The sequence below is a fragment of the Myripristis murdjan genome, chromosome 3, assembly GCF_902150065.1.
Source record: "Myripristis murdjan chromosome 3, fMyrMur1.1, whole genome shotgun sequence".
NCBI lineage: Eukaryota > Metazoa > Chordata > Actinopteri > Holocentriformes > Holocentridae > Myripristis > Myripristis murdjan.
In genome coordinates this window covers 33,043,005-33,058,179 of record NC_043982.1, presented here as the reverse complement: position 1 = coordinate 33,058,179, position 15,175 = coordinate 33,043,005, and the positions used below count along the sequence as shown (strand labels likewise).

The following is a 15,175-nucleotide window of genomic DNA, read 5'->3' as shown; positions in this document are numbered from 1 at the left end:
GACGGATCTCTTTTTCCATGCAGAATCATTTTCTCAGCATCTCATCATAAAAAAAATCAATGATGAATTAATAGTGGAAGTCTGGCATACTGCACAATACTGCATATGCAGTCATGCTATGCTGCGTGAGATGCTATGTGGCCCTGGTGTGTTGCAGGAGGCCTCGTGCTAGCAACCGTAGCACACCAGAAAATGATTTCGCAAAGAAAAGTTTATGTAAAGCACTGAGTATTATTGCTAAAATGTGGCATGTAGGTGTTTTTTTTTTTTTTTCAGTGGTGGCACCAGCTGCATGTAGGTTTAAACACCCTGCTCTACAGTTAGGGGAGATGATTCAGGATGTAATTAGAAGTGGTGGGGGAGAGGAGAACAAGTTTTGAGAGAATGAGAACAAGTTTTGCCATAATGGGAAATAACTGTATTATGCATATGCACATTTTCTGCCACACTATACTGTAATACATTTACATTCATTTATAATGTAAAAGATTCTAATCATTGATTTTACCTCTTGACAGTATTATGATATGGGCAGCCTAACTGGTTGACATCCAATTTTGACATGTAATGTAAATCAGTTGATTCAATTCAAAAGACTGTGATAAGCTTTTTAATTCCTTTCATGTAATTATCATTGGCTTTGAAATCTTTAAAATCTTTGAAGTCTTTAAATTCCCATGGCAATATGAAAATAGGTTGAAATGTTATACAGGAGGGCCACTTTTATAGCTTATGACACTGAATCAATGACTAGTTATGAGAGTGAACCCTGTAATTGGAATAGTTGCAGATATTGGAACTGTGATCTTATCTAGGGAAATAAATGCAGTTATTATACTACAGATAGAACACACTGTAATGAAAGCTTGTGTCTTTTGGAATGAGAAATAAGCCATCAGTATTTATTTATTTGTTTGCTTGTTGTTTAAAAGTGCATGGGTGCATTGTCCCATGTGGTCACCCATGTGGTAAGAGACATAAAGCTTCGTAAAACATATCTACAGGCTGTATGCTTTGAAACACTGTAATGAAATCCTATCCTGTGTCATTTGGAATAAGAAAACGTGGGAGAATACAGCAGCAGTATGTTTATGTGTGTGTATGTGTAAAAGTGCATGGCTCTATTGTCCCATGTGCTCACCTCATGCTCAGCACAGTTGGGTGAGAGAGCTTCTGCTTTCATTGAGTTCTGGGCAGAGAGAGAGACAGAGAGAGAGAGAGAGGAGGGGGGTGTAAGCTGTTACCGCCCCCTACCGACCTCAGGCAACCAGCCTCAGCAGGACTCCTGCTCTCCTCTCCGGGGACGGTGTACGGTCACGCAGTACACCCCCCCCAACACACACACACACACACACACATACACACACACAGAGAGAGAGAGAGAGAGAGAGAGAGAGAGAGAGACCTGGACCTCCCACCTCCATCCACACACCAGCTACTATAGGAGGAGGAGGTGGGAGGGAGGCGGGGTATGTATGTGTGTGCGTGCGTGCGCGCACGCGCGCATGTGCAGGGGGGTGTCCTCCTCGCGCTCTCTCGCTCTCTCTATACATACATTTATATCTATATAATAGAATCTCCTTCCTCGCGCGCTCCCTCGCAGACTGCTTGTCTCTTTGATCTCCCTTCCACCTCCTCCCCCATCTTAACAACAGTGACGTCATCGCGCGCACCCACAACCCACCCACCCTCCTCCTCCTTCTCCTCAGCGCGCGCTCGCACATGGTGTGTGTGTGTGTGTGTGTGTGTGTGTGTGTGTGTTCTGTGAGCGCGAGTCAGGGGTTTTTGTCTACCAGGGGGAAGCGCTCTGCTCTTCAGAGGGCTCGCGCACACCGAAGGAGCAACAGCACGCAGGAGCAGCATCACCCCGCGAGACACAACAAGAAGAAACTCATTATAAATATATACATTACTGCTGTAACCTGTTCGTTTCTTTAAAATAGGCTTGTAAAGTTTTAACAGGATTTTATATATTCTATCAACGGTGATATTAATATTAATTCAAGCACTATTATGGAGGACCAGCTGCTGTGCTGCGAGGTCGACTCCATCAGGAGAGCCTACCAAGACGTCAACCTGCTCAACGACAGAGTCCTACACACCATGCTGAAGGCAGAGGAAAACTACCTACCGTCCCCAAACTACTTCAAGTGTGTCCAGAAAGAAATTGTTCCTAAAATGAGGAAACTAGTCGCCACTTGGATGTTAGAGGTCGGTTTTTACTTCACTTGTTTTCTTCTAGCCTATTCTGTCTGAGGTTGGCTGCATGCGAACTTGTGACTAGCGGCAGGCCCATCGGCTAACAATGAAACGTGTCAAAATAGTGATAAAGTGAAACTTTTAAGTCGCTCAGAGGCTAATGTTTGTTATTTCACAGTGTCATATCACGTAGGCTATGTTACATAAACGCGCTCTGAAAAGTATGTCCTCATGAGTGCTGGGAGGTCCTTATAACAGGATATATTAGCGACTGTCTATGGGCTATACTGAGTTTCCACAGTGGGTAGTTTTGTTGTTGGTTATTTGCTACATTTTCCAGAAAGCTATGAAATGTAATTACTTGAGGAAAATATTCCAAATTAACAGCATTGTACACGTATGCAGTCTGGCCCGTGCCAGTATTACGCGCCATCTTTGTTGTCTTATAAGAGAAGGATTTTAATATCAGTAAAAATCTGTAGTATCACCAGCAATGACAATACGCCAGTCAAGTCAGCCAGACTTGCATCTATATCACAGGACTTCTATATGTTGACTGCTACAGCTTGTTCTACTGGTATCATCTCGTAAAGTTTGTTTTGCTTTACAAGAGTCATTGCTGTTTCTGAAGGTCGCTGAGAAAACAGGAACTTTTTCCAAAGTGCAACAGATTCAAAGCCATTTTAATAGTCGGATTTGATACTTTAGCGATTCATCAACATTTACATGCACTTTGGGATTGTATTCTTTATAGTTTTGTATTTTTTATTAATTTCTGAAGTTGTGCGTCGGAGAGCCGGAGGGACATGTTGCCTGCAACACGTGAAAAGCCCCGTCTAATAAATTAAATTGTTGTAAAATAATCGGTCGCACAATTCGACACATTTTCATCCCTTCCGATAAGGCATTCCATAAGGATCATTTACATGCTATTTTTGCAACCCGTGATAATTTTTAAATATTTATAATTATTTTTTGAAAAGATGACGAAGTTGAAAATGGTGAGCGAAACTTGCATCGACGCCACCTTTGTGTCTCAGTAAGAACTGGCTGGAAACTAATTTCCCGACTGTTTTCATTATATGCAACAGCCTATTCTAAAAAAAAATATCTCAACCTTAGGATTTGGAATTTTTTGGTTGCTTAATTTGTAGAGTAGATTTTTGCAGATAAATCATGTGCCCCTCAAGACAGTTATATTTAATCCTCAAAATGGTTACTAAATGAATTAAATGCATATAAAATGTTTCTTTTCTCTTAATTTCGTTTCGTTGTGGATAAAGCAGCTATTGAATACAAACAGCTGTGCACAGAATAAGTAATGCATAGAGTGGTGCCAGTGGTGCACAGACCTAGGCTAATGCATGTGAATGGGTAATTCTCTTGGTGGGCGACAGAAACCTTAAATGCTTTTCTCACCTCTCAGGTCTGCGAGGAACAGAAATGTGAGGAGGAGGTTTTTCCGCTGGCTATGAACTATTTGGATAGATTTTTATCGGTGGAGGCAACCAGGAAAACAAGGCTACAGCTGCTGGGAGCTACTTGTATGTTTCTGGCATCCAAGATGAAGGAGACTGTGCCCTTAACGGCGGAGAAACTGTGTATCTACACCGACAACTCTGTCCGGCCTGAAGAGCTGCTGGTAATTGGCTATACTGCAGACATGGATGTTGCATAACGCATACATAGGGACCATGCAATGGAGACCATATGGTCTAAACCCATGGTGTTTGCAGTTTATCTGTTTTGTCAGTACCACCATGATCAGAGACCATTGCTGGTGAATGATGTGGAGTGTGTTTGAAGTTTTAATACAGTAGAAATGTATAGTTTTCTTTGGAGCAGCAGTGTCTGAATGGCTGCCTGTGACTTTCCCATGGTGACTGGAAGGCCTCTCTGATTTCATGAATGGTCTCTGTGACTGCCAAGAAAACTTTAGAGCACAGTGACACCTCATGGCTACAAAACAAAATGCAGGCTGCATGCATGCGCGCAAGTGTGCGTGTGTGTGCGTGTGTGCGTGTGTGTTAGAATCGGTAGACTAATGCATTCCTCCTTTATACTTGCTATATTATTTATTTTATGCACCAACCTTTCAGCTACTGTAATCAAGTGGGTTTTGAATCAGAATCATTTTTTCTTGGCCAAGTAAAAAGGAATTTGACTTGGTGGGTTGCTCATTGGACTTACATTAACATATTATATTAACATAATTAGAAAAGTAGTGTGTCTTCATTCATAGTACTTAATCTAGTATACCACTAGTAGGCTACAAAGCTGTAGGCCTATCTATCTATCTCTCTTTCTCTCCCTAAATATGTATATATATTATCTACCTTGTCTATATTTATATATATTTATATATAAAGATGTAGAGAGTATCACACAGGATTCTGGGGGTTTTGAAAGTTGCAAGGGAAAACAGAAGAAACCTAAACACATGAGTTGGACACAGTCTAAATAGTTTCAAACAGAGATTAGTGTAAGAACTGACAATTAGACAATAATCACACTCACAGTGTTAAAGCTGAAACTTTTGTGCACAAAATAAATATCAAGGCAGATGTGAGGAGGAGCAGATATTAGTTGCCTCCCACTTTAGTCTGAGTGAATGCCTCTGGTCTCGTCCATCCACAGCAAATGGAACTGCTTGTTCTCAACAAGCTGAAGTGGGATCTGGCCTCAGTCACGCCTCATGACTTCATCGAGCACTTCCTGTCCAAGCTGACGATCCATCCGTCCACCAAGCAGATCCTCAGGAAACATGCCCAGACCTTCGTGGCCCTCTGTGCAACAGGTAGGAGATGTGCCTGAAATAAGTCACATTTATGTTGGAATTTATGTAGCAATACATGTTTTAATCTCTTGTCTACATGTGTGCACTGAATATACTTGATGAGGTGAACACAAACCTACTAATGTGCACACATGTTTTTGTCCATGTTTCCCCCTCCATTTTGAATTTACCATATTGCATACAGTGTTTTTTAATATTTATTATTTATTAAATCCTACATGTGCCAATTATTCTTTGATTTAATATATTATACTGCTGTAACTCATATTTTACCATATCTTTCATTTACATGTTTGTTTTGCATTTGTTGAATTATATTATAGTATACCTCATTCTCTCTATCCTTATTTAGATTTTTTTTTCTTTGCAGTAGTCTGTTACTGTGGCTGCCCCAGCTACTCCACAGAAATAAAAAAAAAAAAAAATTAACACAAATTTAATCTGTTAGATAAACCCATCTTACTCTTTTTTAATGATCATCTTTCTCACTTTCCTGTTTTTTTTTTTTTTGGCCCAATCAATGCAGTTTCCCATTTTTGTTTTGCTGATTCTGATCATGCAGAGCAATCTGAGCATGTCACATTTTCATAAAGCAACCTTGAAAGCTCATTTTAGCAGATGTATAACATTATGTGGGGATGTTTTTGTCTTTTCTCTTCTATAAGAAATATATGTTCACTGGAAACATGTAGTATATGACTGCTGAGGATGACCATAACAGTGGAGCGGGTTTATCTGAGCCACTTTGGTCTTATCCATTTCTACTAAGGAATATATATGTATTGTTTTAATTCCAGGGCACAGTCTACTATCTGATGGTGTTGTGTAGTGTCTAAAAACAACTGTTTATCCGTCCCCTCCACCCTCCCACGAATTGTTCCAGAATTTTATGCAGTTAAAAGTACATCTTAGAGTATTTTATCAAGACTTCAAAGTCAGAGCTGTAGATTCTCTAAGGGATGTGATTTATCAGGATTCTTGTGTTTTTCAACAATTATCTGGTGCTTTCCCTGTTCTAGCCCACTCTAGACTGTTTTATTGCATTGTTCTAATGCCTCCTTATGCTTTCTCCTCAGATGTCAACTTTATCGCCAGTCCTCCATCGATGGTAGCAGCGGGCAGCGTGGTAGCAGCTGTGCAGGGTCTCTACCTAAAGAGCCAAGATACCTCCCTGTCCTCCCAGAACCTCACCAACTTCTTGTCACAGGTCATCCGCAGTGATCCGGTATGCCACAAGACTTTCAAGCACACATGCATTTACACACATGCCATGTATCAACAAATACACATGGTCACTATTAATAGTGACCATGCCTCAGTTTATTTCGTCCAGTTTTTCCATTTTAGTATTCCTGCATGATTGTGCAACATGACAGTTTTCTGTGATTCAGTTCATTTATCAAAAAAACAACAACAAATAACTGGCTTGCAGTGTCATGGAATACAAAATTAATACACAAAATTAAAATGTACAGACATCCCAGCAGGCCTCCTAAACTTGATTTTGTCTTTTACCTGCAGGACTGCTTGCGATCATGCCAGGAGCAGATAGAGTCTCTGCTGGAGTCCAGTCTGCGCCAGGCTCAACAGCACAACAGCACTACAGAAACCAAACGCCTGGACGAGGACGTCGACCTGTCCTGCACCCCCACAGACGTCAGAGACATCAACATCTGAATGGCTGACAACCATGTGACATGGTGATCTGATTAAGAGGAAGTTGAAAAGAGCAGGTGGTGATGTGCAGTGCGCTTCATCTGACACAGAGCGCCTACCTGTACGGCCCGGACCACCTGATTGGGATGCCCCACCCAAATAACTGGGATGCCCAGCCTACCTGAACTCAGCTTCCCCTCCTCATCCTCATAGCTGGTGGGTTGTGTCTGGCGTCATGGCCAGTCTGTCCCCCACATGCCCTCACTTCATTGCTATAACTACCAAGACAGGACAGGGCTCCTCCACCTCCCTTACAAGTCACATTTCTGCCTCCTGTCTCTCGCCCCATTTTAGGGCAAAAAGACATGAACACTGCAGAATCGTACTAGTAAGAAAAAAAAGACAGAAAAAAATATATTGATGAAATAAATGGTCTGGAGTGTAAGCCGCATGAAAATAGACATTTTAGTAGGCATTGTTTTCTTACTCCCTGATATATTAAACTAGGAATCTTTAAATTACCGCAGACTCAACTCGCCTACTAAACCATCTCAAAATGTCAAGTGGGTCTTTGTAGTCTGTCATTAGGTTTTTACATGAAATCTGTTATCTTTATTAAGAGAAGAGGCGTTTTTGTTTGAATTTCTTTTCTCTAATATATAGTATGTTTCAGATGTCTGGTTCAAGCTCCCATGTTTGTCTTGTTGCTGTGTAGACATTCATATATCTCTGCTTGCTTGTGTTTAGACACTTTATTATACATCATTGTAGACCTCTTATCAAATATCCCCACTTTAGTTTTATACCTCTTCTCTTTCAAGCTGTTTTTTAAACCAACTATTTTGTGTAGTGAAATGCTCTGTTCCTATTATCCTGACAACTGTGGATTGTTTATGTCAATATTTTGACAGCTTGCTTGACTTTTAAACCAGTAATTCATTGGTGTGCTTTTTAGACTTCATCTAGTTAAATTCAATACGCTTAAACCGATGTACGAGCAGAGCAATCCACAGCCTGTTATCTGTTTTTTTGTTTTTCTCGATGTAGTTATACCTTACTGTCTAATACCATTCCAATTTTGTTTTCTTAAAAAAAAGAGCACTTTGGGTCAGCACTGCTGGCTCTTTAAAAAATCACAAGTGATAAACAAAGTTTGTGAAACAACAGAAAAAAATGGAATGGGGGTTTGAGCAGGAGTCTTACCTATGGTGATGGGGAGTCAGAGCAGTGCTACCACATCAGCTGTTGCATCTGGTGGATCTGATTCATCTAATGGGACAAGAATTTGACCAATATGGCAGATAGCTACTATTGCTTTTTGTTTTTTTTTTTTTTTGGTTTTTTTGGTTTTTTTATAGAAGACTGAACTCTGCCTGACACTATCTAGGTCTCACAGAGCCAATGGCTCGCTGAAGCTGCCTTCCAAATGGTGGATTGGAGTTTTACTTATGTAAATGTCTCTCAGCAGCAGAGCTGCTATGGCAGTAGAAATAATCTTATTGGTTGGTTTGGGTGAACCCAGGAGCCACAGTTTCTGGCTGAGGACTGATGAAGCCAACTGGAAAAGGCTAACGGGAAGAAGGGAGGTAGCTAACTTTATGTTGAGCATTCTTGCTACTAACTGAAAACATGCAATCTAATTTTACTAAGTCATCTAGGTTAGCTAGTTAACTTTGCTGACCTTCAGACCAGCCATACTAATCTATAGCTGTCTAGGTTTGCTGGATTAGCCAATACCTTGAAGGCCATGGTCATGAATGAATAATAATAATAAAAATTAAAGCTGCAAGCAGCGTTGGTCGGCCCTCGCACCGGTGCCGGTCCGCCACGATGTTCGTGTCATTGAAGTGCAGACAATTCATCCATTTTTCCCATTTGTCAGGGTATTTTTCGGTGCTTTCAGTTGGAAAGAGTTTTGGGCTTTTATTTTGAAAGGCCTAGGATGTCCTAGTGTGTGAGTGACATGAGTACTGCGCTAATACATGAGTACTGGCAGCTGTGTCATGATCAGACCAAAATGCAGGCAGACAGAGAAATCCCCATGCAATCCAATGGAAAATTCGATCAAACTCACCTCTCTTTGAGGTAGCGCCGCTCGGGCATCGTTTCAGTTACAGACGCAGTTCAAAGTTTAAACGAGGCACAAGACTCGGCTCTATAAATCTTGTATTTACACGATTTTACTATCTTTTACCGTGTTTGAGTTTTGGCAGTTTTAGTTTGAGTGTTTTTTCTGCCCCTGCTGACGGTTTATAATGGGTGTGTATTGCGGAATTGTCAGTTGGCTAGAGTGAGTCACATGACCGGGCAGAGTGCAGAGGAGAGGACACCAGGGTCCAAAATGGTCGAAAAGTCTTCACAGCGGCCACAAACTTGTTCCAATTTAAAAATTAATTTCATATTTTTGTAGGAATTTTCGTCCTCTTTCGTGTGGCATAATTTTCGAAGCCGTGCGACGTTTACTTTAGACAGCAGGGGCCTCATTAGCGCCAAGTGTGCGCCTCTTCACGCCAAACTGCGTGGAAAAAACGACGCCCTCCAAGTCGGCGTTGCCGACTTCGAGGGCTTATCATTTAAAAACTAAGGCCGGAATGACGAAATCCTTCAGAAGTTTTGTTAAGCACTGTATCCTCTTTCATGTATTAGCTTTTTGAGCCGCCACGATTTACGGCCTCGGAGGAGATAATTTTTGTGTAATGCGCAATTTCGGGCCCGACTTTTACTTTGAAAGGCAAATTGCGGGCTTCCTGTTGGTTTTAGGGCTTCGGTCTTCACAACATTTTTCGTCGGCCTTAATGAGACCTACGTTTCGGCGTTGGTTTGGTCTCTCTATCACATTCCTGTGGGCCGCAACGGCCGATTTAGTGTGCCTAGGTGGCGCTAGAGAGCCCATTTTTGCACTTAGGGGGTGCGTTTTTCCATTTTATCGAATTTTTCACCAGACCTGGGGGGCGTGCCAAATTTGGTGAGTTTTTGAGCATGTTTAGGGGGTCAAATTAAGGCCGAATGACACGTAAGAATAAAAAAAGAAACGGTACAAAAACAATAGGCCCTTCTCCCTAAGGGAGGGCTCGGGCCTAAAAAGCATTCCCATATATTGTTCCACCTGTTCTAGTGGTCCAGTAAACAAACGTGGTGCTGTTTCTGTTTTTTGGCTCCGCCCACTGAGGTTTCACTCACTCTCAGTGAGATTATTTCTGCCTCCATCAAATATTTTTATAGATAAAACTACAGTCTGCTTCCAAATCACCAGGTCAGCATCTCCTCCATGCTCTGCAACAGTTAAAATACTGCTCATGGATTTTGGGAAGGGGGGTGAGGTTAAAAGAGGAGTGTTGAGACTATTGAGATGATTTTGCACAATCTTAAAAGATGTGGGCTGTGTTTGTTGGGGACTTGCCTATAAAAAACTGGAGAGCAAAGTTGGCAAGAGAAGCAGAGAAGGTGGAAAAGTGGCAAAAAGGGTGAAGGCTCAACAGCAATGCATGTCTTAATGCTGTAGAGTTAAATTTGGGGTTCCTACACAGGTTGGGGAAGTTTGTAATTGCCAGGCTTTGAAAAGTTTGGAAATTGCACAAAAACAAGCATACAACAACGCATTTTATGTGGTTTTACATGTCTGTCATCTCATATATTCCAGTGTTTGTTGCAATGAAGAATATTACAGGGTTAGAAGGGGCAAGATTACTTTTGACATAGATCAAAATCTGAACACCAAAATCCCAAGATGTTGTAAAACTGTGTAGGAACTCGATAAATTAGGTTTCTGATTGTACATCAAGGACAGAGAGTAGGAGAGAAACACTCCTTGTATTCCGCTGCTATGGAAAAGAAATCCCAGCTATGTGTAAAAAAAAAAGAAAAAAAAAATGACAACAAAAAATTTTAATGGAAAAAGAAACAAGAAAAAAACAATGCTTTTCTCCTATTGTTTTGCTGCTACATTTTTTGGTTTGTTTTGTATACATATATATATGTCAATATACTGCCATGTTAGGTTTGAATTTTCTCATAGAAAATTGTTATTGACATCCTTTTGTTGTTTTATGTAGATTCTATGTGATTTTTTTTTTTTTTTAATAATTACATAATATGATTTTCCGTACTATTCCAAAAAACAAGAGGAAAAATTGAGACAATGTACAGAAATGCTTTGATCCACAATACCTCATATGACAGTCAATATCTATCTCTAATTTTAGTCTGTTTTTATTTGTTAGGTCTTATTCTATTGTACTTGTTGGTTCAGTGCCTACTAGCTCTGTTGAAACTGCTTGAGGTGAAGCATCCATGATGGAAAACAGCGAGTCCAGGGTGTGCTTTGATACTGGTGCCATAACAGAAAATGGGATATGTATAACTCTGTTGAGTGTTAAGCTGTCTCGGTGATAGAGACTTTATCCCCCTTTTAGGCCCATAGAGGCCTTCCTTCCTTTTCCCTTTTTATATTTATAAAAAAAAAAAGCTTTTTGCTCCAGTTTTCAAACTGTCATTGAGTTGATTTGAGTTTGTAAATAGATTCAGTGTCATGCTTGGTAAGCCATAGACTTTTTTACAAATCATTCCACACAGGTGAGTCTACTTCATGCCAGTTGTCTTGTCTGCAACCGGGAGGCACAGTGTATTCATATTTGTGTTGACTGCACAATAAAAACATGAGTAGAAGGAGTCTGGAAAACTGAGTGTTTGTCCTCACCCAAATGTAGTAAGTGATGCACACCTTCACTGTCAGTCAGCAGGCATTCAGTGTGATTAGCCAAGAAACATCCCGTGTCAACATCAACACCATTTTCCAGTTTGTCTCACACACATTCATAAATTCATTATCAATATCATTGTGCACAGCATGTAGCTGATCAGGCTATATTGATCTGTATCTATCTTATGTGGTGATATATTGATATCACCACATAAGATAGATATGACAGCGTGTTTGATTCTTGTGTTCCAGTTTGCCTGGATTGCCACAATGCCACATCATCACTGAATTCAACATAAATACATAAAAATGATTTTCAAAAAATATTTAATATTGACATATTGGCAGCTTAAATCCCAAAAATGCTGTTCCCATCAAAAAAAAAAATGTTGATGGAATCGTTACAGCTAAACTATATCCCAATTTCCCCTCGGGAATCAGAAAAGTATTTCTGATTCTGATCCTGATAAGGATTGATGTCTCTATTGATAAAGCTAGCAATCAGTTCAATTAGTACATGTGATTGATAGCTTTTCTCTACCCATCAAATACTTATTAGTTGTCCCAGCCACTGGAGAGTAGTTAATTAGACTCCATTTCCTTGGTTTCTCCCATACTATATGATCCCCTGACAAAGTATGTATTCATATTATATTTAACAACAATATTGATAATGTGAATCAGCAACTAATCCCGTGCTAAATGTAGCTATTTACATCAAGCTGAAGTGTCAGAGTCAGCATGTGTAGGGCGGTTAAAGTTTATTTTCCCTGGTGAAGACTGAAGTTGGAGGGTTTGTGTTGGTCCGTTCAGCTCATGTGTAACACTTACACTCACACAAGTGATTTTCAGTGTAACACAAGCTGTTTAGAAAGAAACCAAGTCTAACTTTTTCTGAATGCTTCTGTTTAGGGAGTGCATTTTGCGATTTGTGCTAACAAGTCCTGTCTGTGCTGAGGAAAATGTTAATGAATCCAAAGTGCTCCAATTAGCGCTTAAATGAATGAAAGCAGAATAAAGATGGCCCACTGGGTTTAGTTAGTGGATTTAATGTATCCAAACACAACCTTTAACAAAAAAAAAAGATATAATATGTTAATGAAATGTAAGTTTTTGAGCATTATACTTAAATGGATCTACAGCGTTCATCAGAGAATCCTTATCCTCAAACTCTGTATGTCAGCTTCCTACAGTTTAATACCACAGTTGTAGTGAATTTTGTACTATTAGTATGTGGTGAGAGAAGACTAAAATATACACATGCAAGCAAAACAAACACAGACACACGCTTGCTTGGAGATGGCTGGATGTTTTATTGAAACACATGCTGCTGCAAATTTAACTAAATATGTGTTCAGGCCCTGTAAACTTCTGGCACTGCTCACATTACAGGAAAGAGAAAGCAAGATCTGTCTGAATCATGAATGTGATTGTGTGGCTAATGATTAACAGGAGTGTGTGTGTGTGAGTGTGTGTCTGTGTGTGTGTACGCTGAGGGTCTTTGTCTGCTGCTAGTTGAGCTGGCGCTGGCATGCCTGTGGGAAAGGATTAGACTTTCACGCCTTTTCCTCCACACTGAAGCCGCATCAAAGACATTCCTTGCATAACAAATCAATGAGTACTGTCTCTCTCTCTCTCTCTCTCTCTCTACACACACACACATGCACACACACTACATACACTGACACACATGCCACCATATACTTACACCAGCCTGTTGACTGTGTTACACACACATTATACTTACATTTTTCCATCCATGTGCTTATCTTTGTCTAGTAGTACCTCTACAACAAAAGTTTTCACTTGATATCCCACTCCCCAACACAAACACACACACACACACACACATACACACATGCTCTCCCTTATACAGTCCACCTTTACTCATTCAACGCACTTTATATCAGAAAGCCCCATAGTTTTGGGAGGTGTGTAAGAAGGTCAACACAATGTACATTTAAAGGGATGTTATTTTGGAAATGAACCACAGCGGCTTGTGTGTGTGTCAAATCATGGAGAGGTATTTTGAAAGTCATAGTAAATCAGTTTCCAAAATTCAAAACAAGCTGCATTTGACACCGGTTCTGATATTTCTAGCATTGCCTGCGCTGAAACTGAATTGAAATTCAAAATGTGCTCTGATACAGGCTTGTGGCTCTGTTCTTCACTGGGGCAACTCACACTTATTTGGCATGGAGACGTCTGCAGTAATAAACTATTCTCGTCCTTTAACAGGCAAGTGCTTGTGGTCTGAAACCAAGGAGAGACATTACTGGCCAGGCCACATCAAACACACATGGAAAGCGTTTCCAAGATCCATTGGCTTCCCAATAGCAGCGTTACAACATGCTGCTGTCTGCTACTGGGAGGTTCTGATGTGTCTATAAACAAAGGTCCTGTCCTGGCTTTGGACACTTTTTGACCCAGTGCAGTGACAATATTGTGAGTTTGGGAATTCTGTATATTTTTTGTATTTTGTTTTTCAAGGGGAGTGATTCCCTGCACCACAGAGAGGCATGTAGTGTGTGTGTGTGCTGCTCTTTATCATTTTCTTGTATTTTGTCAATCCAAGAAAAAATGAAGGTCCAAAGACCAAATATCATTTAGACCATAGGACACTGAAATGCACATATGATTAAAAAAAAAAAAAAAAAAAAAAAAAAGACAAAGAATAGGAAGTAGTAACTAATTAATAACTCATTTTCAAATATTTTTTGAAAATGTGTTCTGATACAGGCTTGTGGCTTTGTTCTTCACTGGGGCAACCTACACTTTGGCTTTTCCTTGATTTTGCACTCTAAGATAGTCTTTTTAAACTGTATTTATTTATATATGTTATTTTTTTATGTTTTTATTACTCATTGCTAATTTGCTAGTTTCATATATATTTAAAAATAAAAATTATTAAAAATTGAAGTGCTTTCCGACAAAAAATATGTATCTTTACACACCAGAGTTGTGATTTTTCAAAACTTTTTAAAGAAATGAAGGGACTTTTGTGCTCAGTTGACATGTTTATGTTTCTAATGTTGCTAATGTTATCTTTTTTTTTTTTTTTTTTTTTTTTTTTTAGGATTGTGTGGAAATAAAAGACAATATTCAGCTCATTGGTCCAATAGTAATTTTAGCTATTCATACTAAATCAGTGCTACATCAGCCAAGCTTTTTGTAATATGGAAAGCATGCATCCCTGCTATCTCAGTGTTATTCATGGTGGCCTCTCCTCCCCCTCCTCCTCCTCCTCTTCCTCCTAACGGAGTTGTTGGTGTGCTTGTGGTGAAATTCGATGCCACCATTTCATTCAGAGGGCTTTTCTGCTGCCGGCCGGCCGGACGGCTGCATTTGTCACCAGTGCTTTTCATGTCACCACTCACCACCTGCTCCCCACATTCCTCTACATTCTCTAAAAGACTCCAGTCCCTCCTCCTCTTACTGCTCTCCTCCTCCTCTCCCCCCAGCTCTCCTTGTGTTTTCTCTCCTCTTCCTCCTCCTTGTTCCTCTCCTTTTCTTCCTCATGCTCCTTCTCCTCCTCCACCCCATCTTCCCCTGTTCTTCCTCTTTTCTTCCCTTTTTCTCACTCTCTTTTTCCAGTTTAACTGCCCCTCCTCTGTCCTTCATATCCCCCTCCTCCTCTCCCTTCCTCATCCTACATGCCCTCCTCCTCCTTCCCTAACCTCTGCTCTTCCTCTCTTCCTCCACCTGCTCCTCTCCCTCCACCTCCTCGTCCTATTCCTCCCTGTACACCCTTCCTCTTGTCCCCTCCCTCCTCCTCGGCTCCACTTTACTGCCGCTACAAGCGATCCATCCCTCTTCTCTTTCCT

At 40.4% G+C, this 15,175-nt stretch overlaps 1 protein-coding gene across 1 annotated transcript; it reads left to right on the top strand.

The window, feature by feature from the left end:
* The first annotated feature begins 1,832 nt into the window (after nucleotides 1-1,832).
* ccnd1 (cyclin D1) lies at nucleotides 1,833-8,417 on the top strand. Its single transcript, XM_030048630.1, has 5 exons — nucleotides 1,833-2,211; nucleotides 3,626-3,841; nucleotides 4,837-4,996; nucleotides 6,073-6,221; nucleotides 6,518-8,417. The coding sequence occupies exons 1-5, from the start codon at nucleotides 2,014-2,016 to the stop codon at nucleotides 6,671-6,673; spliced, it is 879 nt and encodes a 292-aa protein (XP_029904490.1). The 5' UTR covers nucleotides 1,833-2,013; the 3' UTR covers nucleotides 6,674-8,417.
* Nucleotides 8,418-15,175: the final 6,758 nt, after the last annotated feature.

What these genes read in the sequence shown, in the direction of transcription:
- ccnd1 (XM_030048630.1), top strand. Translation starts at nt 2,014, where the DNA reads ATGGAGGACCAGCTGCTGTGCTGCGAGGTCGACTCCATCAGGAGAGCC. An exon ending in TCGCCACTTGGATGTTAGAG is followed by an intron (nt 2,212 to 3,625) that starts GTCGGTTTTTAC and finishes CTCACCTCTCAG; the next exon opens with GTCTGCGAGGAACAGAAATG. An exon ending in CGTGGCCCTCTGTGCAACAG is followed by an intron (nt 4,997 to 6,072) that starts GTAGGAGATGTG and finishes CTTTCTCCTCAG; the next exon opens with ATGTCAACTTTATCGCCAGT.